The sequence below is a fragment of the Callorhinchus milii genome, unplaced genomic scaffold (genome assembly GCF_018977255.1).
Source record: "Callorhinchus milii isolate IMCB2004 unplaced genomic scaffold, IMCB_Cmil_1.0 Scaffold1, whole genome shotgun sequence".
NCBI lineage: Eukaryota > Metazoa > Chordata > Chondrichthyes > Chimaeriformes > Callorhinchidae > Callorhinchus > Callorhinchus milii.
The window spans coordinates 120,455,433-120,482,784 of record NW_024704742.1 but is presented as its reverse complement, the minus strand read 5'-3'; the positions used below and the strand labels follow the sequence as shown (position 1 = coordinate 120,482,784).

Below are 27,352 nucleotides of genomic sequence, written 5' to 3'. Positions count from 1 at the left end.
TGCCAACAGTCTGTACAGGGACCTTGCAAAATATATTTTCTAGTCTTTGTAGCAACGTAGAAATCAGTAGACAATTGACAGTTTAAAACAATTTTTTTTTACAGGCATAGGCAAAGGCGTGACAGAACGAAACATAAAATTACAACATATAGTACTTTTTAATGTCACTTTAACCAGTAACAGGTCGGTTCCCTTTTCCAAAACAGCCGCTTCATTTTAAGATGAAATTTTAGACTTTCCCTTTTGCGTAGCAGATTCCACTGTAAACAAAAATTCTATTAAAGGCAGATTCCACTGATTCTATCAGTGACCAAGCTCTTGTCAGTATTTAAATAGTCAAGCTTTTCTCACCCAGATGTGTGAAACCAAGAGACCCAAACCAAGTGGGTTTGTGACAGTGAACTTCACTTTTTCATAGAAAGTGCTTCTCCTGAGCAGCCTGACAAGTGCTGTAGTGTGATTCAGTCCTTTTCGAAAATATTGAGATCCACTGAAGACTAGTCAGGGATTTGGGACAAAGTGCCCTCCCTTTGCCTCAGCAATTCTTTTCAAGGCACATTATGTTTCAAAGTTAATATATGCTATACTTTATTTCAAAGTAATGTAAATGAGGTGTCAGCTTGGCTCAGTTAGTAGCACTCTCGTCTCTTCAGTCAGAAGGTTATGGGTTAGGGACCCCCTTGGGACGTCGTATAGACAGTCTGACATTCCAATATAGTGCATTGTTGGAGGTGCTGTGCTTCAAACAAGGTGATACACCAAGGTCCTTACAACAACAACAACAACAAGATTCCATTTATAAAGCGCCTTTCACGTCAGGAGGACGTCCCAAGGCGCTGCAGTTGGGTCATGACCCGAGCAGGGGGGAAATGGTCAGGGTGAGGGGAGGGAAGGGAGGGAGCGAGGAGGGGGTAGAGAGTCGAGAGGGGAGCTGAAGGCTCGGTCAAAGAGAAAGGTTTTGAGACCGGCCTTGAAGGAGGAAAGGGAGGAGGCGGCGGAGGCACTGGGGGATAGAGTTCCGGAGCCTAGGGGCTGAGAGGCTGAAGGCCCGACCACCGATGGTAGGGCGATTGGGGCGGGGGACGTGGAGCAGACCGGAGCCGGAGGAACGGAGGGTACGGGCAGGTAGGTAGGGGGATAGTAGGTTGGAGAGGTAGGAGGGAGCAAGGCCGTGAATGGCCTTGTAGGTGAGGATGAGGATCTTGAAATCAATCCTCTGGGGGATGGGGAGCCAGTGGAGGCGAGCGAGGGTGGGAGTGATGTGGTCCGAAGCCTGGTGCGGGACAGTACACGAGCTGCAGAGTTCTGAATGACCTGCAGCTTGTGGAGGGAGGTGCCGGGAAGGCCGACGAGGAGAGAGTTCCCATAGTCCAGCCTTGAGGTGATAAAGGCGTGGACCAGGGTTTCAGCAGCGTGAGGGGTGAGGTAGTGCCGTAGTCTGGCGATGTTCCGGAGGTGATGGAAGGCGGTGCCAGTTGTGGTGCGGATGTGAGGGAGAAAGGACAGCTCAGGGTCGAACAAAACGCCGAGGTTCCTGACTGGCTTTGAGAGGTGGAGAGTGCAGCCTTGGATGCTGATGGTGTCGGCGCCTGAGGTGCGGAGGCGCTGACGCGAACCAATCAGGAGGGCCTCGGTTTTTCGCACGTTGAGCTGAAGAAAGTTGTCTCTCGTCCAGGACTCGATGTCGGACAGGCAGCTGTCAGGACATCGGTGGTCGTGGAGTTGAGAGTAGAGGAGGAAAGGTAGAGTTGGGTGTCATCCGCATACATGTGGATGTATGGGAACTTACTGCCCGTTCAGGTGCATATCGAAGATTCCTTGGCAATTGTCAAAAAAAATTACTTTCTCCCCAGTATCCTGGCTAACAATCCTCCAGATAAAATTGGTCTTTCACTTTGTGGTTCTTGGTGAGGCATTTCTGTGTGGAAATTGGTGGCTGTGTTCACCTACATAATACGCAGTCACTACACTTAATCTTGTGAAGTGCTTTGAGATGTTTTAACAAAATGATAAGGTGCAAATGATCAAATGCAAGAATTATTACTAATGCAAGGATGGATTGGATACACACATGCCACAAAGTAACCCAAGGCAACCAGTTTTTAATAAGTAAATGTAAAGAGGATGCTTGTAATAGAAGTAGAAAAGGAATGAGTGTGAATGTAAATCAGTAAACAGCTTCAGAATAAAATGTCAGAAGGAAACTGAGAAGAAATGTGAAAAATATTTAGAGTTAGAAGAAACACTAAAGACAAAAGTTATACTATAGAGACATAAAAGAAAATTTTTGGTAACTAATGGAAGATGAAAAAACACAAATAGCACACGATCGAAGAATTAAGTTAAACAAATTTACGATGAACGATAAGGTAAACTGGGTATGTTCATGCTGGAGAAGAGAAGGTTGAGGGGCGATATGATTACAGTCTTTAAGATTCTGAAGGGACTAGATAATGTAGACCATGATAAGCTGTTTTATCTTGTATTGAACAGTAGAACCAGAGGACACGGACTGATTATAAATTCAGAACAAATCTCTAGAAACACTGAGTGAGTAGTAAACTTATGGCTCCCTAGGGAGCCAATGGGAGCAGAAATTGTTTGTTTCATGAACAAATTAGATAGATTTCTGCTAGAAATGAATATCTCAGGATACAGTATATAGTTTGGGACACGGCAGGTCAAGTGACTGCCAGAATGGTGGAAGGCCAACTAGGTAGACCTTGGTCTTCTTTCTCCTAGCAAATTGTCCATGTTCTTATTTTCAAAACTTTTGCTATCCCGGCAGGGCAAAACCTTGGGCAAGTTTCCTTACTCCACACGCCTGATAATATTCGCTCCAAAAACCAAAAAAACATAAAAAATTGGTCATTTTCAATCCATGACTGTTTGTGGGACACTGCTGTGCGCAATTGGCTGCCGCGTTTCGCCTGCAAATATACAGTCAATTCACTTTACAGCATATTCTGTGAAGCGCTTTGAGACGTCTAGAAGACGTGAAAAGCGCTATATCAAACGCAAGGATTATTATTTGTGGAATCTTGTTTTTCTACATTACTGTAAATTATCAAACTACACATTTAAGGTGTTAAGCAATAGTTTCAATGTGTTTTAACCATAAGTATCTAACAATTAAAATATGTTGATTATTGAAATACATTTTGCTCATAATCCAAAACATTATCCAAATGGAATAATAGACAAAATTCAATCCACTTGAGCTTTTTGATTTGATTTATCAAAATGTGTTTGGCGCAGGGAAGGGGGAGGGGAATCTAATACATAGAATCTTCCAGAATTAGGTCTGCTTTGAATCCATGAGTCATCACAGCTTGTAAGTTTGAATATTATTTGTGTAATAAGAAGATTTCTGGAGGTTAACCTTTTTACATTGAATTTGAATTGTATTTTGGGTCTTTTACCTCTGTGAATTTGTATTCCTGCAGCGCTCTAAAATGTCAAAACAACCTTACCTTACCTTGCCTTCCGAATATGATGTTTTCTTTATAAATGTGTAAATGCGTATTTTGGAAAAGATCAGCACTTTGCAGTACCAATTTCCAATGAATTCCTTCCAAGAAAATGGTTTGATGATGTTCAAATTCATCTGGAAGAAGGTTGCTGCTTTTCCAGGCCTCTTGCAATCTCTGCTGAAGCACAAAGATTCAGTACCACTAATGGCTCCTCTTTTATGATCTAAGACGTAAGAAATATAGTTGCAACATCATGCACAGTATTACAAATGTGTTTTAGGTGTCGCTAAGATTGATGGAAGAGGCAGCAGAGCAACAAGTAGTTGGATTGCATGCTTGGATGTCAAACATGGCAGCAACATTGCTGACCTGAAGAAGTACATTAAAATATTTAAAACGCAATGACTTTTAAAATTCATTATTATGGGTCTGAACCGCTTAAAAATAATAAAATCTGCCACAAATTCTTGAAGTTTTCTGAATAATTGATGGCATGTGTTCTTAATAACTACATTCTCTCAGTTTACAGCTCTGATTTTCTAAGCATCTGCTTGGAACTTTCTCTTCTGCTAAGTGGTTTTATTACAGAGTAAATTATGTGCTTATGTAAACACTGTTCTCATTGCAGTGAAGAGTTGCGCAAAGAAGTGCGTCAGTTGAAACGGGAACTTTTGGCAGCAAAACAAAAGAAGGAAGAAATTCCTACAAAAGAAGAAGAAGACAAAGAGTTGTCAGGTAAAGACTAACAAGAATAATATGTTTCTAGCTACTTCCTGACCTATTTGAGATGGGTAAAATCAGAATATATGGTTACCTCCAGACATTTTTGTTGTGAATGTTGTGTTGTGAATGTTACAATTGAGCCACTATTTACTATGCTATAAATTGACTCAATATAAAATCATTGTTCCTGAAGTTCATTTTGGGAGGGGAGGTTTCTCACCACGTTTCCTCCTTGAATTCTAAAGGCTTTGAATTGTTCTTTTTCCTTCTGCTCACAGTATACTTCACAGACGTCAGTTACCTTGGACATGTGGCCTTCATTCACGTATGAACTTTTATGGTGAATGTCAAGGGAGTGTATAGCTTAGACTATTACTCAACCGACTTCCATCTCTCATCTCCAGCAAGGGTTTCTGGGCAGGATCCCTGACTGTTTTTTCTTTTTCTAAATTTGGATCCAGCCATGCTGAGAACTAGTAGACAGTTAGAAATGCACTGAAAGTTATTCTGTTATCAAAAATGGGTGAACAATTTGGATTGTAAAGGGTTAAGCTACTAGGAAAACAATATTAAATTGTGAAAGAGTAGATAGAAGCAGAGAAAGCCAAACAGTGTTGCTTATTTGTGCAGAGGTAAAAATACTGGCAGCTAGCTGTTCACTGGGCTGACTCAGGGGTTCCATATATTTTACAATGTCATTGTGCCCTGCAGTAAAGAATGAAATGTATATGGATGAAGAGAGAAATGTGTTTATTTTCAATACTTATTAAATATAATAATCCTTCCATTTAGATATATCACTTAAGTATAATCCTGGACGAGTTTTGTGTCAAGAGAATGGCAAACTATAATTTGTTTGAAACTGAGCTTGAAAAACTTTATTGACAACAGAAGTTTAAAGGAGTGGTTGACATAGCAAGTTACAATGCTGAATTACAGTTCTAAAAATTTAGGTAAAAATCCAGCTCAAATTGATGGAATAAAAAAAATCTCCTTGTTACCTTTGTCTTTAACTGAAATGCATTTTACTAGTCTGAACCAGTTTCTCAGTGGGCATGAATCCACAGCACAAAATTGCCCCTAATTGGCACCTCATTTAGGTCACAAGGATGTCTGGAATGGGAAATGGAGATGTCACATTGATATGGTGCGAAGTGCTCACTTGAGGTTGGATTAACAGCAATTTTGGATCAGAATAGAGAAGGTTTTGCTCTGCATGTAACCTGTATTGTTCCTGATGTAAGCATGTTTGGTAGACTCATTGTGTGCAAATGTTCAAAAATCATTGTTTCACCCCAGACAGCTTTCACCTTAACGAACACACAACTCATCCAAAGCTTTAAACAAAAGCTCCTTAAAATTTTGATTTGTTTAATGTAAACTGTACATTTGCAAATAAAAAAAAGTAAAACACCAATAACTAAGTTGCAGTAGTTTGTGATCTTTAAACTATCATCTGTAAATGTTATCAGTTTAATTTTTTGAATAATATTGGTGAACACAGTATAATATAAATTATAAATCAAACACCACTATATAATAGTTCTGTTACAATTTTTAATTTTTTTTACAGCAATCAACCTATATTCTTAATACTTTACCACTATAGCCATTAATAAATCCATCTTATTTTAACACCCACTTTTGCCAGGTAAGAAGTTTTTGAAGAACTATTTATGTATGTTGAGCTGAGTTACTCAATCCATTTGATGATTTTACACTCCCCTGCCTATCTTTCAGAAAAATAATTCAAGTTCTACTTGAACAGACACATTTTTGGCCTGAAGGAAAATCCCCGAAAGATTATAGGAGTAGACATTGGAACAACTTCAAAGCCTTTTAAATCGTATTAATTTGTTGCATTGAATGCAACAATGCACAACCAGAAAATGTTCAACAGCCTTAATTAACACCTATGGTTAATAAAAGATTTGAAACTCCCTAGTATTACAACACTCATTTCTAAACTCATATATTTACTAATTTAACAATGATTGCCAGTTCTATACACATAAATAATTTGTGCATAAACAATTTATAAAAGTAATATTAAGTCCCTTAGCACATTGAATTGTTTCACAGAGCTTCACACTGCGAGTTACTTTGTTACACGTATAGTTTAGTTTAACTTGTTTCTTTTGTATGATTATTGTTTGTCATATCAGGAGATGGCTACAAGCAAAAAATACTTTGACACTTGTTATGTACAAAACCTACAGATAATCTGTACTATCAAATAATTTTCACTTCACATTCTTTCAGTAATCCACACGTTTATAATCTGTTACATCCTATAATGCATGTAGAGACTCTGAGTAAGATTCTAGAGTAAACCCAATCAGAGCTCAGTAACTGCTACCATTTTTCTAGCTGCAGAATTCTTCATTGAGACCTATTGCCTAAATACTGTACCTGCTTAGGGATTGAACATTCCAAGGACTCTTGCAGTGGTAGGAATGAAGTCCTGGAGAAAGAGCAAGCAAACAGGCTGCCCTTTCTGTCCCTCCCTCCACGCTTTCAATCCCGCCTCTCCCTCTTCTCTCTCCTCTGTCAGCTCCTGAATGAATGAACCCTATGCTCCGTTGATCCCATCCCTACCCCTAACTATTGTCCCATCTCCAACCTCCATGTCTCCACGTTACTGGAATGAGTTGTTGCTTCCCAGATTTGCTCTTTCCTCTCCCTGCATGAACTCATCCAATCCATCTTCTGCACTGCCCACAGTACCAAGACTTCCCTGGTCAAAGTCACAAATGACATTCTCTCCATCTGTGACCAAGACTTTTTCTGCCTCCTCTCCCTTCTTGACCTTCCTGCCACCTTTGACACCGTTGACCATTCTATTCTTCTCCACCGCCTTTCCTCTCATCTCCACTTTCAGAGTTTGTTCTCTGCCTGGTTTCATTCTTACCTTTCCCAGCCACTCCATTTCATATTTGCCATCGGCTCTTACTCCTGCACATTGGAGGCATTCCTCAGGCTCAATCCTTGGGCCTTTCTTTAATATTTACATACTCCCGCTACATGTATGTGGATGACACCCAACTCTCTTTGACTCCAACTTCAAGTCCAGGATCACTGCTGTTCTGACCGATAGCCTATCGGACACATCAAGTCCTGGATGAGAGTTAACTTTCTCCATTTGAATGTCAACAAAACAGAGGCTCCGTCAGCGCCTTCTCACCTCAGGCACTGGCAACGTCAATCTACATGGATGCCCACTCCACCTCACAAAGGCAGTGCCGAACCTTGATATCTTGCTTGATTCTCAACTGTTCTTTAAACCCCACATATGTGCCATGACCTGTACACAGTGATGGAGTCTGGCAATGTCCCACCTCTGCAACATTGCCACACCGATACCCGCAGGCTGCCGAGACCTTTATCCATGCTTTTATCATATCCTCGCTTGACTTTGTCAACTCTCTACTGACTGCAGTTTAGAAATCATATGCCACAAAACAATTCGATATTGTTATCTATGCTTACCCTCAGTCTATCCAGATGTTCATCCAAATATTTAAAAGGTGTTTTTCAGCACTGCATTAATTACTTTTCCTAGGAGCTACTTATCCACTTGGGAGAGACCTAGGTTCGATTCCTGGCAGGGTGAAACCTTGGGCAAGTTTCCTTACTCCACACACCTGATAATAATCCCTCAAGAAAAAAATAATAAAATTGGTCACTCAATCCACGACTTCTGCTTCTGGCTGCCGCATTGTGCCCACAAATATACAGTCAATTCACTTAACAGTATATTCTGTGAAGCGCTTTGAGACGTCTAGAAGAGGTGAAAAACGCTATATCAAATGCAAAGATTATTATTATTATCCACTACTAATTGGGGAAGAATGCCTTCTTATGTCAACTCCTGCTTAAAAATTCACTCTGAAAGCAGAAATTTGATAATGAACGACAGGTTCATGAGCATCTGAAAAGCAGAAGTAGGTTAAGATTTCGGGCTTATTCTTTCATCTGAGAACTGAGGGTTTACTAATTTGCTTTAGGCACTACATATTTCATTAACAACTAGCACTTCTACAACAACTTTTATGTAGAATAAATATCGAAGAGCTTAAAAAATATGATGGGATGTTCCAAGTCAGGAAAAGGGAGAATTGAGCATGTTGATCAAAATATGATCAAAAGATAATTTTACAAGTGTTTTGAAGATAGTACGTGAGTTGGGGGAACAAATAGGTTTTGGAAGGGTATAGAGGGTGAGCGTGGGATGTGTCAGAAGGCTCAGTTGCTAATAGGGGGATATAGGGAGTGAGGAAAGACTAAAATAAAAGGAGTGGAAGGAGAATAGAGTTCAGAGCATATTCCATAGCTAGTCCATGAAGGGATTTGAATGTCAGGGCAAAAAATTTAAGTTGATCCCCTGTGAAAACGAGAGTCACTGGAGTCTGGCAAAGATCGGAATAATGGGTATGTAGAGCCTGGACCAGGACTGCAGAGTTTGAATCAGTATTGAGTTGTGGAGGGTTAAAGCCCAATAACTGCATTTTAAATGTTATAAGAATATTATTCTGATTAATGTGTATTTAAACCTATTTTGTTGTAGGTCAGTCCAGAAGCAATGGAGTTGTTTCTTTGGTTTAACAAACCTATTCACTGAAGACTCTGAGGATTATGTAGACTATTCAGCAAAATTAAGTTTATAAGATTGCAATAGTTTCTCTGTTGCACATCAATTCTGAAATATGGTCCAAAATATAATCCATGTGCTTGGCGAGATAGCTACTGTGATGTGATGTATGCCTGTTTCGATTACTGGCAGATTACTAGCAGATAGACTGGAAAAAGAAACATTTTGAGCTTCCATTGTCTAGTATTTTATCTAATTTTATATATTTGAAATTGAGTAAACCTTAGCATGATAGTTCTAAGGCAGGGTGCTTTTGGCTGCTGAGGGCCAGATGCCCTATTTGAAAAACATCCGAGGACCACATAAGCAGTATTTTTGTGTTTCCCTTCCAGAAACATAAGATATACCGGTTATAGAGTAGTGGATGGGCTGGATGAAATGGAGGGGTGGGGGCATCAAAACTGTGTGTATGTGGGGTGAGGGAGCAGAGATCAATTTATGAGGTTGACCTGCCTCTAGTTGTAGTTTATGATATTAAAGTGATTTGTGAAACAAAGGGGAGAGATGAGATACAGAGAAACTTTGATTTCCTTGAATAGAATCTTTTAATTAATAAATTGTTTATATCTCTACTAAAGAAATCAGTCTTTTAACGAATAACAGGAAGATTTCCAAAGTTTCTCTGTGTAAAAATAATAAAATTGGTCGCTACAATGCACGACTGTTTGTGGGACACTGCTGTGCGCAATTGGCTGCTGCGTTTCGCCCACAAATATGTGTAAATTTGCTAAAGTGATTAAGATATTTCTTAATTAGCAACTCTATTTCCATTATACCTCACAAAAGGTATAGCTACAAGTAGATTATCTGTGTAAACGTTACCATTTAATAATATGTTACTAATAATAATCCTTGCATTTGATATTGCACCTTATCATGTCTATAAGATGTCTCAAGTGCTTCATGGAATGTATTGTAAAATTAACTGACTATGTATTTTGTGGGTGAAACGTGGCAGCCTATTGTGTACAGCAATTATCCCACAAACAATCGTGGATTGAGTGACCAAATTATTATTTTTTTGGGTGAGGAATTATTACCAAGGACGAGGAGGACGTCCCAAGGCACTGCCTGTCCAGCGCCTTGGGACGTCCTCCCCACATGAAAGGCGCTAATACAAATGTAATCTTGTTGTTGTACCACCAGAAAGCGATCCGCCAAATGACTAACAAGTTCCTACTTACTGCTTGGTAAACCGAGGCGTGTGGAGTACAACACTTGCCATAGGTTTCACCATATGACTAGAAATGGCCTGATTTCTGAATTGGATTGAGGCAGTTGTTAACAGGGAAGCCTAAAGCAGGGTTGAGGTTTGCTACAGCCTTTACTTTGTTGAAATGGCTTGATTTACTTTCCATGGAGGAAAATGGATGTGACCTGACATATGCAATGCCATGATGTCAGTACATTTCAAGGACTCGCAGGGAACTTGGTTTGAAGTTAAATAAAGTTAACAGGGTGAGAACACTACCAGTTCCAAGCAACAAATAGCCCTGAGCATGATCATAGCAAGCAACTCATTACAGGGTCTGAAATTGCTACGGAAGGCAGTACCATTGAAACAGAAAAAGGGAGGTTCAAAGGTTATGTGGAGAATGGGCTAAGACAAAATATTATTGTAAATAAACAAAATCAAAGATGTTTCTGTTATATTTGTGCTAGCAACTGTACTGTCATCAGAATTCTATCATTGCTGTTCTCACTAACTTTAAGTTAATTTATTAGGCAATGATCTGAAAGTCATTTTAAGCTAATATTTATATGACAGGGTACCGCAAAGATATTTCCTTTGACTGTGATTATGCTCATGCAAGCAATTTTCATGTTGTGAACAAATTATGCTGCAATCCCACAATACTAGGAAATACTTGAGGCTGCCTAAGCTTCTTTCACTTCGCATTCTTAAAACCATTTGAGAGATGAGACTGTCATCCTATCAGTTTCAGATGAATTTGAACTGGATTGCCTGGTTAAAAGGACAGTATGCTGGACTACAGCACTACAGTCCAAATCAGCACCATTCACTCAGTGCTAAAATGTTCATGAGCATTATGAAGAAACACTTCAGTTCACACTGGGCTGCTACTCTCTGACTAGATGTTTGAGACTGTAAAAGTTTTCTATGAAACAATTTTACTGGTAATAATTCAGTCACCAAACAAGCTAAAAGAAAATGCTATTTCAGAGGCTACTCAATCTAATTTAATAATGAATAATTCATGCATTTGATGTAGACCATATTACATCGTCCAAACGTCTCAAAGAATTTCCTAGAATTTTAAGTGCAATTCATATGTATTTGGAGGCAAATATATCATGCAATTAGTGCAGAGTAATGTCCCACAAACATCCATTGAAATGACTGTCCAATTTTATCTGGAGAATTGTTGGCCTGGACATCGGTAGTACTTCCCATCTCTTTTTGAATACTGCCATGGTATCTTTACTGTCCACCTGAACAGGCAGACAGGATCTTAGTTTAACATCTCACCTCAAGGATGGCATGGCCACCAATGCAAAGCTGCCGCAGTACTACATTGGAGTGTCAACCTAAACCAGGTGGTGCAACTGACAGGCTGTGGGCCACAACTGGCCTGGGGAATGATTTAATTGGGCCCACAAACCATTTCCAACTTTGAGTTGTCCGTTTCCTCCCTCCCTGACTAACCATCTGACACAAAGGCTTTGGTTCCAGACGAGTTCATATATTATATTTATAACTATATAATATGTATATTATATATTATACATGACATATATATTATATTATATACAACATCTGACTGTTCAGCGCTTTGGGACGTTCTCCCGACGTGAAAGGCGCTCTATAAATGTAATTTTGTTGTTGTTGTATTCCAAAATTATTTAAAAGCAACTGAATCATTGTACTCATCCATATAGTACCTCGACAAGTTCTAACACAAAGCTCTGGAAAGAATTGAAATATTACACCACTGGATTTCATAGAATCCTAGACATTTACAGCGCAGAAGGACTTTTTGCCCCCATTGAGTTTGTACTGGAATTAGAAATACTGGATTAACATTTGGAACTCCAATGCCATGGAACTATGGTAGAATCTGGAATTCTTTGCAGAATTTACAAGTTTTCACAGTCAAAAAAATAAAAAAAAAAAAAAAAAATGCGATAAATTCAAATTAAGTTTTCACAGTCAAAACAATGCTGATAATAATAATAATAATAATAATAATCCTTGCATTTGATATAGCGCTTTTCACGTCGGGAGGACGTCCCAAAGCGCTTCACAGAACACACTGTAAAGTGAATTGACTGTATATTTGTGGGCGAACGCGGAAGCCAATTGCGCACAGCAATGTCCCACAAACAGTCGTAGATTGAAAATGACCAATTTAATTATTGTTTTTGGTTTTTTGGAGGGATTATTATTAGGCTCTGTGTGGAGTAAGGAAACTTGCCCATTTGTGGTAAATGCCAGAAGATATATATAGGCTAATAGACAAAACAGACTTGGTAATGAAATAGTTATTCTAAAACTGGACCAGATGGATTGCATTTAAGGATGCTTGAGGAAATAATGGTAGACATAGGTTCGGCTGAAACATTCCACTGCTTGTACAGGGTTATTACTAGAAATTTCAAGATATTCCAGTTCCTAGCAAAAGTCAGGAGTCTAAACCTGGGAATTCTAGTCTGGTATTAGCTCGAGATCTATGGTAGAAAAAATAATGGATCCCATAAATTTTTAAAGAAACTGTTCAACTTCATTTGTGAAGAGTGAAGGTAATAATTCCAAAGTGACAGAAGTCTGAAAGGATAAATCTTGGCTAACATATTTTGTAGAATTTCTTGAGGATATGTAGTATCTGCCACGCTTGCATCCTAAATCAGCTCTTACTCAGTTTGCTTTTGCAAAACAAATAAAACGTTCGCTTGTCAGCAGACAATGGCATGTTCCCTCCATTATAGCAGATAATCATGGTTCAACTGTAGGGTAATACAGTAATTTATGGATATTGTCTATTTTTTAGAAAATATTTGATATTTTACCTCTTCAGTTTGTGATTAAAATTAAATCTCTTGCGATAAAGGAGTAAGTCTTAAAGTGTCAACTTTAAAAAAAAAACTTCTCAGGTGATCAGATTCCCCACCTCAGAACTGTACAGTTCATGTCCTCTCCCAGACCAGACTCCACAAGCCCAGTTCTTGCCGTGGCTCCATCGACTCCCCATCCCCCAGTGGATCGAATTCAAGATTCTCATCCTCACATTCAAATATCTCATTAGCCTCACCCCACTCTACCTCTGCAACCTTCAGCCCCAGCTACTTGCTCTGCTCAACAAACACTTGCCTGCTTCATGTCTCTAACACACTTACCCCATCATCATCATCATCATGTAGGTGAGTCTTTAGCCATTCTGTCCCCACTCTCTGGAACTCCACCTTGCCCTCTCCCTCTTTGCCTACAAAACCCACCTTGAGATCTATAAATTGGCTGCCACTATCTCCTAAAACTACACAGTTGTTGCTCTCTACAGAAAAGTCCTGTGAAGCACTTTGAGATGTCTTGATAATGTGAAAGGCACCATATAAAATGTAAGGATTATTATTTATTAACTTTTCGACCATGCTTTTGGCCACCTTTCCTCTCCCCACCTCAGCTTTCCCCCTTTAAGGCAATTCTTAAATGTGAATTCTTAATCTAAATATGTTGTAACAACACAAAATGCAATACAATTTACTATTAATAATATAAGGCCATTGACTTCGGGCTTGTCACAGTGCTGAATAGGCACTGGTGTTGGGGAAGTAAAAGATGATCGAAAGCGCAGGCAAAGAGATATGTTTTTGAGATGTGCCTTGAAAAAGGGGAGGGAGGGAGAGAGTCAAAGGAAGTCCAGGGAGCATGGGCAGAGTGGCTGAAAGCCTGCTTGCTGATGGTTGGTGGAAAAGAAGGGGATCAGGTTAATTTGTTTGGAGATGATAGTCATGTCTTGACATCATATGACATGACCGTGATACAATTTCACCATTTCACACAAACACTGCCAATGATCATGGAGTTGTGAGTATGGTACATAGTTAACAGATCATTGTTCTTACCCAGCCAACCCAGCCAGCTTCCCAAAATATTCCTAACTACAGATCTATCTCACCATCTAATAATCCTGGAACTCATTATTTCTGGATTCTCGAAATGTATCAGAGATAATCTTTCTGTCAGTGCACCAAATACTGTAACAGCAAGTTGCGTTAGAATAGGACCCTTCATGTAAAGTAACCTTACATTGCTTTACAGTAGCAGTGGACCATCAGTGCACTCTCAAATCACAACCCCTTGTTTTATTCCCCTCACCCCACCCTTGGTTAATTGATTTAATTGAGGGGTAATAATTCCTCCAACAAATAATAATAATAATTTGGTCACTCAATCGGCAATTGTTTTGGGACACTGCTGTGCGCAATTGACTGCCACCTTTCTACCACAAAATATACAGTCAATTCACTTTACAGTATATTATGTGAAGCGCTTTGAGATGTCTCAAAGATGTGATAAGGCGCTTTACCAAATGAAAGGATTATTATTATTTTATCATTTCTGTTTCATGCAGTTAACAATAGAAGGTAAATGAAGCATTCAGATTTTTTTAAGAAACCATGATCATACAAAAAAGCACTTAAATACCAAATAATGATTTTTAGAAGTAATGGATAGTATGATAAGGATATTTGGTTGCACAGTGACCCTCACCATAATTGTTTTGCTTAGTTTTACACCTTTTGGCATGTTGGTTGTATTTAACAAGTATGAAAACTGTTACCTTGCACACTGTCCAACTTGTCATCGCTGAATTATACGAACTGGTTGAGAAGAATAATTGTTTTATTTTTCTATGTATTGTGTTTGATAGCTTACAGAGTATTCTGTCATGATGCTAATGTTTGATTTTCATCCAGTAATTTAATAAATCAGTATTCAAACTACATACATATAGAGGCACAAGATCTGACTTTTACACATATTATTAGCTACTTTGTTTCAGTAATGAGGTATATTCTAAATACAAGTGACCGTTGCATGATTATCAAACTGTCATTTTATTTTTTAGTTAATAGTTTAATTTCTAGCCAAGTGCTACATTATAACATGATGGAAAGGTTTTTGTATCACCTTTCAGATTGAAATGTCCCAAACTGTTTTGGAAATAATTAAGAGGGAGAGGGCAGGACACAGAAGAAGCTCCTCTCTGCTTTGTTAGAGATTTTTGAAAAGAGAGGATTTTCTCCTGGAGTTGTGATCATCAATCCTCCAGGTTTTTCACTGCATAGCTGTTTGTGGGACATTTTGCTGTGTCCAAAATGGCTCTGCATTTGCCTATAAAATCCGTAACTAGACTTAACAGTAACTACTGTAAAGCTTCTTGAGACATTTTGAAGTGATCCAGCATTATAAGAAATGTGTCTTGAATTGCCACAAATTTGGTTTTAGCATTATTAACAATAAACATTTTCACTGTTACAATTTCGCAATAGAGTATTAGAAGGGGGAAAGAAATATAGATTTATGGAGGGGTGGGAGGGGAGATGGCGAGAAGAGGCTAGGAGGTATGGTGGCTCATATGGAGTATAAATACTGGAATATACTGTTGAGCTGAATGACCTGTTTTGATGTTTTACAGTCCATTTAATTTATGTATGTAGGGTTATTAAGGCTTTATAATAATAATAATCCTTGCATTTAATATAGCACCTTATTGTTGAGATGTCACAATATCACAAAGAATATATTGTAAAGTGGATTGACTGTATTTTGTGGGTGAAGCGCACATTTTATTTCTAGTTCATATTTTATTGTGACTGTTTTCATTGCATTATTCTTCCATGTGTAGGTGGGATGCATGGAAATCTCAGTTTGGTTTGGGCTTGAAGGACTTTATATTCTGGTGAAAATTATTTTAGGAAAAAGGGAAATTTATCAGTCCTTCACTACCAGGTTAAAATTAATTCAACTCTTTCCTAAGTCATTTGAAAGTGTGAATTGGTATTAATATCCACATTTCAAATTCAAATTGTAGACAAACATGCCAGTCATTTGTACTGGCAAGATTCAAAGCCAGTGAAATCAGTGCCCAATTAATATGGAAAATGGTTTGCAAGAACCCAGAACACTTATTTTTGAATTATGTCATACAATTATAAAATAATTTACTACCTTCAAGTACAATAGGAATAATAATCAATCTAATGGGGAAAAAATAACAGATTGTTGGTTAATATTGCTATTAATAAATCACTATTAGTATGTTCTCCCTTTTTGTGAACTATTTTGAGCCCCAAATATATAAGGCTTCATGCTTAATTCTCACTTGCATCAGATTCTGCTTGGAAATATTAGGATTTTTTGTTATTTGAGTATTAAAACACTTCTGAATAAGGCCTTATAAAGTAGACAGTGAAGAAGATCACCTGAACAAAATGGCACTGCAAGGTTATGAATTTCTTAATTTCTCATTATCCTGAGGTAATCCTTCCCACATCCCCATGGATGACATCAAAACACTAATTAGATTTTCCTCCATTAGGAATAAAGGACTACTGGAGTAAAGTAAATTATGTTTTCCTCAAGAGATAAAGCTGTCAGTGTGAGCGACTATAAATCGCTACTTCATGTTATAGACAAACATCTAGAGGGAAAAAAAAGTAATTGCACTAAATTTATTGCTTTAAGAGATTTCATTTTATTACTACATTTTAATGTTTTTTCCATGACCTACTGTTTAATCAGAAACTGTCTGTAACCAAACAGTAATTTGCAGTATTATTTGACACCTATGCTAATCCACAAGAACATATTAAGCTATTTATAGGAGCAGCAGCCTAGGGTGTTCTGAAGAACACTCCTTTGTTTCTTTACTGATGTTTCTGATTGGCAAGATGAAATCTGTTTATGGTAAAGAATTCTGTGTTTTTTTTCTTGTTGCCACAACATCAGGGGTATGATTTGTAGCTGTCTTAGTCTGAGTGATAGGACAAAGCAGGAATGCTGTCAAAATGGCCTTCAAACTCCAGAATAGCATTTAGCGACAACAGCTGGAGTGGTAAGATATGTGCCCTTCCGTAGTGCCTGTAGGCAACATCATTCAGCATCATATATGCTAAAGTCAGTTTGTAGTACTAAAGACAAGACATAAATGGGTTAGTACAAAGATGTAGAGTATTGCTGACAGCTGTGAAGGATCCTCCAACAAAAAAGAGTTGATTATAGCTGGTCTTGGCCTCAACACAGTCCGGACGCCTGGATTCGATTATGGTATCTCAAATGTATGTTGTGAGGCAGGCTAATTTCACAGCTGTTCTCAAGCTGTTTCCAGAGTCAAACATTGTTGTTTTGGAGGTTTGGAGTGGCTATGAATTTTGAGGGGAGTGTTAAAGAAAAAATGGGGTATGAGAATAACTATATTGTCCAAACCAGGTGCTGAAATCCTTAGTGGACTGGAGTAGATTAGATCATGTAGGCCACAAACCAAGCAACATCAAATGATGCAACTATAAACCATATTTCCTGCAGACATTGTGCATTGTAAACATTTGGATTAATTGATGGACAATTGGAATTGCCTGAAATACTCGTATTTCTCCAGTTTCACTGCTACATTTTTCAGAGACAGAATATAAATTTTAGAAACATTTTTGGTTGCTGGCTTCTCTGGTCTCTGCCAGTTGATGAACATTAACATTGCCAGATATACTTCCCTGTTGCTGGAGGCAGACCTGTTTTGGGGTTTATTCTTTCAGCCCACTTTGTCACATAGTAAGATTATCTCACAGTGCTTTACCAAGCTTCCTGATATGGTCAAAAGAAAATCCCTGTAAATAGAAGGCTTTGTTACATTCTGCTTCAACAATACAAATGCTTCAGATGGCATTAAACTTGAGAGCATTGAATGAAACCTTTTCTGCTTAAGTGCTGATCTAATAAGAGTGATTGTTATGCTGAATAATTTGCACATACAGTAGTAGAACATTATACGGCAGTTTGCTATTCACACTTGTCACTGCAAATACTCAAATTTGTTTTAAAAACTCAGATGGGAAATTATTCTATCCCCAAGGTATATTTCAAAACAAGTTACTCTCATGTTGTCTTTGTTGTATTCCTGGCCATTGTAAAATGTCCAAACATTTCAGAAGATGTTTTCACTGTAAAAGCAGCTTGATTTTCACTGTAGCATATCATTATGATCGAATATAAATTACTTGAAAGTTGAAAAAACATCTGGATAATGATTTAATCTGTGGAGTTACTGACTGATAAATTGGGTCACTTTAGAATGTAATTGACAGTTAATTGTCTTTCTCATCATTCAATTTAGGAATTCCTGGATAATCTTTATCCTTTTTGTTTACTCAGTTGATGGTATTTGTAAGAAGAGTTTGAAAAAGTAACTGCACAATATTCTCAGTATCATGGTGTTTTTGTCATTTATTAAAGGTTTTCTTGTATTGTTTCCCTTCCTTTTCTAACCCTCCCCCCATGCTCAGTGCATTGAAACACTTGAAAGGTGGTATACTTTGGTAAAGGTAGTAAAGGAAACTATTTGCAAATTAAGCTTGAGTTCCTGAGTGGAACATCCATGCTGTTATAAGAAGCAATGTTATGTGTTTCCTCCATGATATTAAAATTAACTAGATATTTTATAAGGAATTTTGTGTCTTAACACCGAAAAATAGCCATTTTCATAATGACAGGTATAATAATAATTATCTTTGCATTTGATATAGCGCTTTTCACGTCTTCTAGACGTCTCAAGCGCTTCACAGGATATACTGTAAAGTGAATTGACTGTATATTTTGTTGGCAAAATGTGGCAGCCAATTGCACACTACAGTGTCCTACAAACAGTCATGGATTGAGTGACCAAATTATTGTTTTTTTTGAGGGATTATTATCCCCGAAAAAGTGATCCGCCAATCAACTTGCAACCGGGTTCCTACTTGCTGCTAAATAAACAGAGACATGTGGAGTAAGGAAACTTGCCCAACATTTCGCCCTGACGGGAATAGAACCCAGGAATCTGGCTTGCGAAGCGAGTGCTCTAACCACTGAGCAACAGGACTTCACATATTGTGAAACTCGGTTAGATGCTCAGCTGCTTTCTACACAAATGTCTAGCAATATCCAGTAACTGGGTTGCCGTTACTAGTTCTAAAATGCTAACAGATGATAAATAATACTTGCATTTTGATATAGCACATTCACGTGGGAATGTTGTCACAAAGTACGTCACTATTGTGCTAGAAGAACCAATTTGTGCACAGCAATGTCCCACAAACACTCATGAAGTGAATGACCAATTTTATTGATCAGATGAACACTAATGTAGGTAATGGATATCAGGTATGGGTGTGTACCATTTTCCTCCCTGCAATTTGTAGGTTTGATGATATAAATACAGCTAAAGCCATCTGTAACAAGATCGAATTTGACCCTGGCAATTTCTGTTAGCACTGCAGTTCTGTGTATTAACAGCTATCATAGGAAGGATAAAAAGTTTCTTGAGTCTTTATTATTTTCATTTTCTAACTACAGTATTGATTTATGATATCAACGGAGACCTACTGTTGCAAAATATTAAGTCAGTTGTTTGGACCCAATGGTATTTTTCTGTTCACAATTTCATGTTCTTATAGGAATTTGAACACAGAATTGTGTCTGATTGCAAATTTACAACATAATACAAAATGTAAAAAAATATAGATTGTATGTAATAAAGTTGGTTTCTCTTTCTTTGACAGATAGTGAACATCCCCCTAATAGTGCAGTGGCAGAATATTTAAATGAAAGAAAAAAATATGAAGAACTTCGAAGACAAAAAACAAAGAAAGGATCAACCCGTGAGGAACAGGTAGTGCATATTAATCTAGTTTTATCACATTTTCAGCCTAATGCTGAGCGAGAGAACTGGCATTATTAATAATAATTATAATAATAAAAGAAAATAAGAACATACCAATAAAAGGAGAAAGAGGTCTGATTGAAATTGAAGCATCTTATAAATCAGTAATTGTAGGTTAAGTTTAATATATCAGAGCAATTTCCATTGATAATATCAAAATGGTAGAAAAACATGAAAAGCAGAAAAAGAAAATTTCCATCATTAAAGAAGCAATCAAGATCAAACAAGAATATAAAATCCATCNAAAAAACAGACGGTCAGTAGTTCATCCGCACCAACAAAAATGGCACATGGAAGTGAAAATTGTCCTTAAAGAAAATGATATCTTGTAGAAAACATGAATGGGAGAAGAAATTCTTGCATGGTCAATTTCCAAGCGAAATTAAATAACAAGAACCAAAGCTACAAATGGTTTACTATCGGAGATCTAAAAGCCGAAATAGAAGCCCTCATAATATTAGCCCAAGGCCAAGCTATTACTACCCGTTATTATGAAAATAAGACAAATATGTCATCAGCCAGAAACAGTAGATAACATATTGTCACCATGTCAAGCCCTAGCACAATCAGAATATCTGATTCAGCATAACAATGTAGTTAAATATATTTACTGGACAATTTATAAACACTTTGATATTGATGTAAACTGGTATGAACATCAACCAGCGAAAGTGACATCAAAAAATAACATTACAATAATCTGGGACTCACATGTACATACAGATAGAACAGTAATCTGTAACAAACTAGATATCATCATAAAGAACCAAATAGATTGTACATTGTACAAGTATTATTGATGTGGCTATTATCCAAAGTGATTACAATGTAAGAAATGAAGAACTAGAGAAGATCAACAAATTTATCGATCTACAAATTAAATGCAGATATATTTGGCAATGTAAAACAAACATAGTTCCTATAATGATTGGTGCAACTGGGACTGTTATTAAGATTATCCAGAAATGGCTTCACAAAATACCTATTGGACAAAATATCAATCACATGCAAAACTTGAAAAGTAACATCCATTCATATGTAATGTGGCAGTGTTACTGGTCTGACTGACCCATCACTGAAAACCATTTAGAAACTACCTGTAGAGAGGAATTTAAACGATAATAACATAATAATAATAATCCTTGCATTTGATATAGTGCATTATCATGTCGTTGAGACGTCTCAAAGTGCTTCAAAGGATATACTGCAAGTGGATTGACTATTTTTTTTTGTGGGCAAAACAGGTCAGCCAGTTGCACACAGCAATGTCCCACAAATAGCCATGGAGTGAGTGACAACATTTTATTTGGGTGATTGTTGGCCAGGACACTGGAAGAATATCCCTTTTTTTTTCAAAAAGTGCCATGGGATTGTTAACATCCAGTTGAATAGGCAGACGGGATCCATCTCATCTGAAGGACAGAAAAAATAGGATTCTAAGCAATGAAGTGTCGAAAATATTGAATAGCCTGAATTTTCAACAGAAACTTGTGGAAGAAAGTTCAGTGTTAGAATTGTAAAATGTTTACAGCACAAAAGGATATCATTTGGCCTATGTTCGTACTCCATTGGCGCTATCTACTGTAATCCTTTACCCTTACCTTTTTAATATTTAATAATTTTCCTAAGTATTTTTGAACTCACTTTTAAATGTTTTACTGCATTTGTTTAAAAATAGTAAATAAAGGACTCAATTCTTTTTATCATAAAAAGGTTCCTGGGATGGTGGAGGGGGAAGCTTACATTTTTCTAAACTTATTTAACAACCACATGCAAATGAGAAAGCAAACACATTACCTGTGTGTTCCCTTACAATAGGAAAATGTTTTGATTTTTATTGCTTAGTACAGTATCCAACCTAAGATTAGTTTCATTCCCAAGGGAGAATAAGCAACTTCAGCCAGAGAATTTTGTGGGTTTCTTTTTAAGTTTTAGTTACTTTTAAATCCAGGTTGTTGTTATTTTAAAATCGAACAATGCCATTGTTTCTTCTTGGGCCTTTGTACTGTTGGTGCTGCACTCAGCCTGAGCTCAATTTTGATCTCTCTTTGCAAATGTAGTTTTGGGTTAGTGCAAGCATCGGATTTTAAAATTTGAGTGGAGTGCGATGAAGCATTTGTAGTGTCAAACACCCAACAACAACAACCTGGATTTCAGGTGGGCTATCATCTTGGAGTGCTCAATAATGGAGGGTGTTGATGCTAAGCTGGGGAGAAAGGGGCATAGTCAAAAAGGAAAGTCTTCAGGAGTGATTTGAAGACGCGTGCATTGGGGCAGGATTGAGGCAGGGAGCTCAAGGTATTTGGGATATAGTGGCTGAAGGCACAGTCGCAGTTGGTGGAGCGGAGATATTGGGGGCCCCACAGTAAACCGAGCTGGCTGAGTGAAAGGGGGGGATAGAGGGGTGTGGTGCAGTGTGAAGAGGTTGGAGTAATAGGGAGGTGATTTATGGGTGAATATATTGAAATCAATACGTTTTGTGACAGAGAGCCAATGGAGTCTATTTAGCAAGGATGGGGTGATGATGGTGAGGAATTTGGTATGGATGAGAATGTGGGAAACAAAGTTCTGAATCATTTAGACATAACTATTTTCTGCAGTACTTTCTCTCTAGTTATCTCTCTTCCCCAAACCTCTTGGCTCCTTCCTCACTGATATCTCCTCGCTCCTCTCATCGCTGTCCCTCTGCAGTGAACACCTGCTTATAATGGGTGATTTCAACCTCCATCTAAACTCCCCTTGCACCACCTCCTCGGATTTCACTGCCCTCCTCTCCTCCCTAAACCTCACCCTCCACATTAACTCGCCGACCCACAACCGTGGCCACTCCCTCGACCTAGTCATCACACATGGCCTTGCTATTTCCGACCTGTCCATTACGGACAAGGCTATTTTGGACCACTTCCTCATCTCCCTCATCTCCCGTATCCTCCTCCCCTCTTCAAAGCCCTCCATCATCTTTTTCCACCCCTGGAAAAAGCTTCCCCCTGAGTCTGGATTACTCAAACGCACTCTCACCGATCTCCCCAGCTCCACTATTCAAACAATTCCAGCTCATTCAGAACTCTGCTGCCCGAATACTGACCTGGACCAAACTCCGTACCCCCAACTCACCAGTTCTGGCCAGGCTCCAATGCCTCCCCATCACTGAACGGATTGACTTCAACTTCAACATCCTCACACACGCGTTCAAGTCGCTTCATTCCCCTGGCACCTCCCTACCTCTCCGACCTCCTTATTCACCAATCCACCATCCAGCACCTCCACTGGACTGGCACCGGCCTCCTACATTTCCCTCGCACCTTCTGCCGCTCTACCATTGGAGGTCGCAATTCAGCCACTGCACCCTGAAACTCTGGAACATTCTCCCTCAATCCTCTTACGGTGCTTACAGTCGCCTCCACCCACCCCCGCTCCTGGCTCGGAGTCAGGCTCCACCACTGTTAAGCACTCTGAGACCCTACCCTGCGTGGAGGGCGCTATATAAGTACAAGTTGTTGTAGTTAGTTGTTATTTGAAGTAGTTTTGGACCATCTCAAAACTGAAATCTAAGACTTGCAGATATTGCCAAAATCAATGAAAAGAAATTTCTTCCACAAAAGTATCCAGATTTGATTTCTCTATTTTAATGAGAAACTTCAATTTCCAGGTTAGAGATAAATTCAAGTTTAAATCAGAAGCACTTACCCAAGGATCCCTCTCTTGGCTGGGGAGAATGTGTTTTAGTGCCAATCAGATGACCAAGATATGTTCAGACAACATTTTTGTCTCAGGATAGTCCTCTGTTTCAATTCTCTATTTCAACTGAGGCACTGCACTGTCTTTGTGCTTGAACCTATGCCTACACTCTTGAAGATTGATTTATCAGCACATGTCACCAATTTTATTCAATCAAGGAATTGCCTATACAGAAACTTAACATTTGGCTCAGTGTCTTCAAAGTGTTGCTACGAAACAAATAATGACCTTGTTCCAGACATCAACAGCAGTCCAGATGGACCCTTCAGAGAATCGTCAATCCTAATGCCTTCTCCAACCAGCAGCCTAAAGCTTGTTCAAGATATGGTGGTATAGCTTAGCAATTAAAGCTATACCACCATAAAAAGGGCAAATTTCCACTCTTTGGAAGAGGATGTATGTTATCAGTGAGGAGGATGCAATCAGAGAGTTTATCTCCAGAGATAATCATAATGAAAGTGAAAGTGTGATGTGGACCAGCACACATTTTGTTGACAACTACAACAGCCAAATTGCAACCCAGATTTAGATCCAAATACCCATAGCCAAAGCTCAAGCACAGATTCCATTCAGGACATGGTGGATTTATCCTTGAGCCAAAGCTTTGTTCTGCTGCCCCCATGTGGTCAGCATGTCAAACCTTCAGGGAGAACTTATTGCTTCTGGCAATTTCTTCTTGGACACTTGGATTACACTATTTGCCTCAAACTTCGGGTAGAGCCTTGATGAACCATAAACTGGCAGATTGCCAAGTGCTTTCTCAGGTGTAAACTGGGGGTTGCCAGTCCTCTCTTCCAGGGATGTATCTGATATCTTCTGAGAAGTCCAAAGCTATTAGTTGCACCGAGCAAGAGATTATACGTGCAAAGCACATACAGATTTGGATAACTCCTTTCCAGGCCCAAAGGGTGAAGATAATCCACACAATCTCATATTTCCTCAATGGGACGTTTTAGCCAATATAGATAAAAATCAGCTCGGTGGTTCACCCTTTGCAAGCCACTGGCTGTGAATAGCCTAATGAAGGCTAGGATGGAGACTATTAAAGCCATCTAAAGGCTAATGTTCTGCGTTACATGGCTTGGGATCTTGGTGTTTACTCAAGATGTCAATGAAAACTGATTGTGCTATCTTTCTTGGGGAATATCCAGCTAGGGGATAAGATTAAAAGCAACAACAACAACTTGGATTTATATAGCGCCCTCCACGCTGGATGGCGTCTCAGAGCGCTTTACAGTTTAGGATCCCGGGTCCGAGCCGGGGGAGGGGGAGGAAAGTGACCAAAGGCACGGTCGAAAAGAAAGGTCTTCAGCAGAGACCTGAAAATGGGAAGGGAGAGAGCGAGGCGGAGGGAGTGAGGAAGGCAGTTCCAGAGCCTCGGGGCATCGTGGCTGAAGGCACGGCCGCCAAGGGTGGAGCAGAGGACTCGGGGGACAAGGAGGAGGCCAGACCCAGAGGAACAAAGGCAATGGGTACTGTGCTGAGGAGAAAGGAGGTTAGAGAGGTAGGGGGTGCAGAGGAGCGCAGGGACTTGAATACGAGGGTGAGGATCTTGAAATCGATCCTCTCTGGGATAGGCAGCCAGTGCAGTCTGCAAGGACTGGGGTGATCGGGGAGCGGAGTTTCGTGCGGGTGAGAATGCGGGCGGCAGAGTTCTGAATGAGTTGGATTTTATGGACGGTAGTGGATGGGAGACCGGCGAGGAGGCCCTTTGAATAGTCCAGCCGAGAGGTGACAAAGGCATGGACCAGAGTTTCAGCAGCTTTTGGGGAGAGGTATTGGCAGAGACGGGCAATGCGTCAGAGGTGGAAGAAAGCGGTGCTGGTGAGGGACCAGATATGGGGGAGGAAGGATAATTGGGGGTCGAACCTGATGCCTAGGTCGTGTACGGGTTTGGAGAGTTTTAGGGGGAGGTCGGGTAGGTGGAGGAGTTGAGAACCGTGAGATTTTAGACGTTGACGAGAGACGAAGAGTATGAAGGAAGTTTGCGCTCATCCAGCCCCTGAGATCTGACAGGCAGGCTGACAGAACAGGGTGGTTGAGGCTGATTCGACAATTACTTTTAAAAACACGGTAGACAGGTATTTGAGGAGGATGGGTTTGCAGGGTTATGGGGAAAGGGCTGGGTAGTGGGATTGACATTAATTGCTCTATTCAAAGAGCCGACACAAATTCGATGGGCCGAATGGCCTCTTTTTGTGCTGTATAATTCTATGATTCTATCAGGGGACTAGGGTTCGTAAAGAGAGGTGGAAAAGTAGAGTTAGGTGTCATCTGCATACATGTAGAAATGTACGCCATGTATGCAGATGACATCCCCAAGAGGGAGCATGTAGATCAGAAAGAGGAGGGGACCAAGGATGGATCAGGTGACCGGGTGAGAGCGGGAGGAGAAGCCGTTTATGCAGATGTACTGCTGGCGGTTTGTGAGGTAGGACTCGAACCAGGTGAGTGCGGTCCCACTGAAGTGGATGATGGAGGAAAGGCGGTGGAGAGGTCCAGGAGGACAAGAAGGCAGAGGGAGCTCTGGTCACAGATAGGGAGGATGTCGTTTGTGACTTTCACAAGCGCAGTCTCTGTACTGTGGGCAGGGCGGAAACCGGACTGGAGGGGTTCGAAGAGGGAGTGGGAGGAGAGGTGTGCGCGGAGTTGGTTTGCAACAACGCGTTCTAGAACTTTTGAGAAGAAGGGCAGGTTAGAAATAGGGCGGTAATGGCTGGGGTTTGAGGGATCTAGGGAGGGTTTTTTCAGGAGTGGGGTAATGACAGCAATTTTGAGGGAGGCAGGGACTGATCCGGAGGAGAGGGACTGGTTGATAATGTCAGCCAGTAGTAGGCAGAGGAGGGAGAGCTGTGTGACCAGTAAGTTGGTGGGGAGGGGGTCGAGGCAGCAGGTGGTGGGTTTCATGGAGGTGATGGTGGGTGAGAGGGAGCAGGGAGAGATGGGGAGGAAAGAGTGTAGAAAGGCGGTGGTGGTAGGAGTAGATGATGAGGAGGGTGAGGGGGACAGAGAGGGCATGGTTGTGGGTGACAAGGGGCAGGTGGATGAGGCTGCCTGGTGGATGTTCAGTATTTTAGTTGAAAAGAAGTCCATGACCTCCTCGCACTTGGCATTTGATACGAAGATTGAGGAGGCCTGAGGGGGGACAAGGAGGAGGTAGTGGGTGATGGAAAACAGGATTTTAGGGTTGTGTTTAGTTTCCAAGATGATGTTGGAGTAGAAGGCCGTTTTTTGGTGTGTCAAAGAACGGCAGTAGCTGTGGAGATGCTCGAGCCACAGTTGGCGGTGAAATGTCAGGTCAGTTTTCCGCCATCTGCGCTCGAGCAGATGGGTTTGGGTTTTTTGGCAGCGGAGATGGTTGTTGTACCAGGGAGATTAGGTGGGTTTGGAGGTGGTCCTGGGTTTTAGGGGGACGAGGAATGAAAGTGGAGGAGAGGCGATCATGGAGCAGCTGGATGGCTGCTTCAGGATCTCCACGAGTGGAAGGCCAGACGGATAGGATGTTTGAAGATGAGAGGGCCTTTGTGAGGGTCTCAGGGGGTAGCCTTTTCCAAGAGCGGTAGAGGATGGTTGAGGGCTTGGTGGAGGAGAGAGGGATGTGAGAGAAGAAGGAGATGAAAAAGTGGTCCGAGATGGCCTTGTCCACTATGCTGAGGTCGGAAATGTCAAGGCCATGGGTGATGATGAGGTCAAGTGCATGACCACGGTTGTGGGTAGGTGAGTTTATATGGAGGGTAAGGTTTAGGGAGGAGAGGAGGGCAGTGAAATCGGCAGAAGTGGTGCAGGGGGAGTTTAGGTGGAGGTTGAAATTGCCCATTATGAGTAGGCGC

The 27,352-nt window shown here is 40.0% G+C and overlaps 1 protein-coding gene across 2 annotated transcripts in view; it reads left to right on the top strand.

The window, feature by feature from the left end:
- The window catches only part of cwc27 (CWC27 spliceosome associated cyclophilin), a 119,498-nt gene that overhangs the window by 71,775 nt on the left and 20,371 nt on the right, over window positions 1-27,352 (top strand). For both annotated transcript variants that reach the window (XM_042331891.1, NM_001292337.1), the window contains 2 exon segments: window positions 4,102-4,208; window positions 19,624-19,733. In XM_042331891.1, coding sequence (XP_042187825.1) covers window positions 4,102-4,208; window positions 19,624-19,733 — 217 coding nt within the window.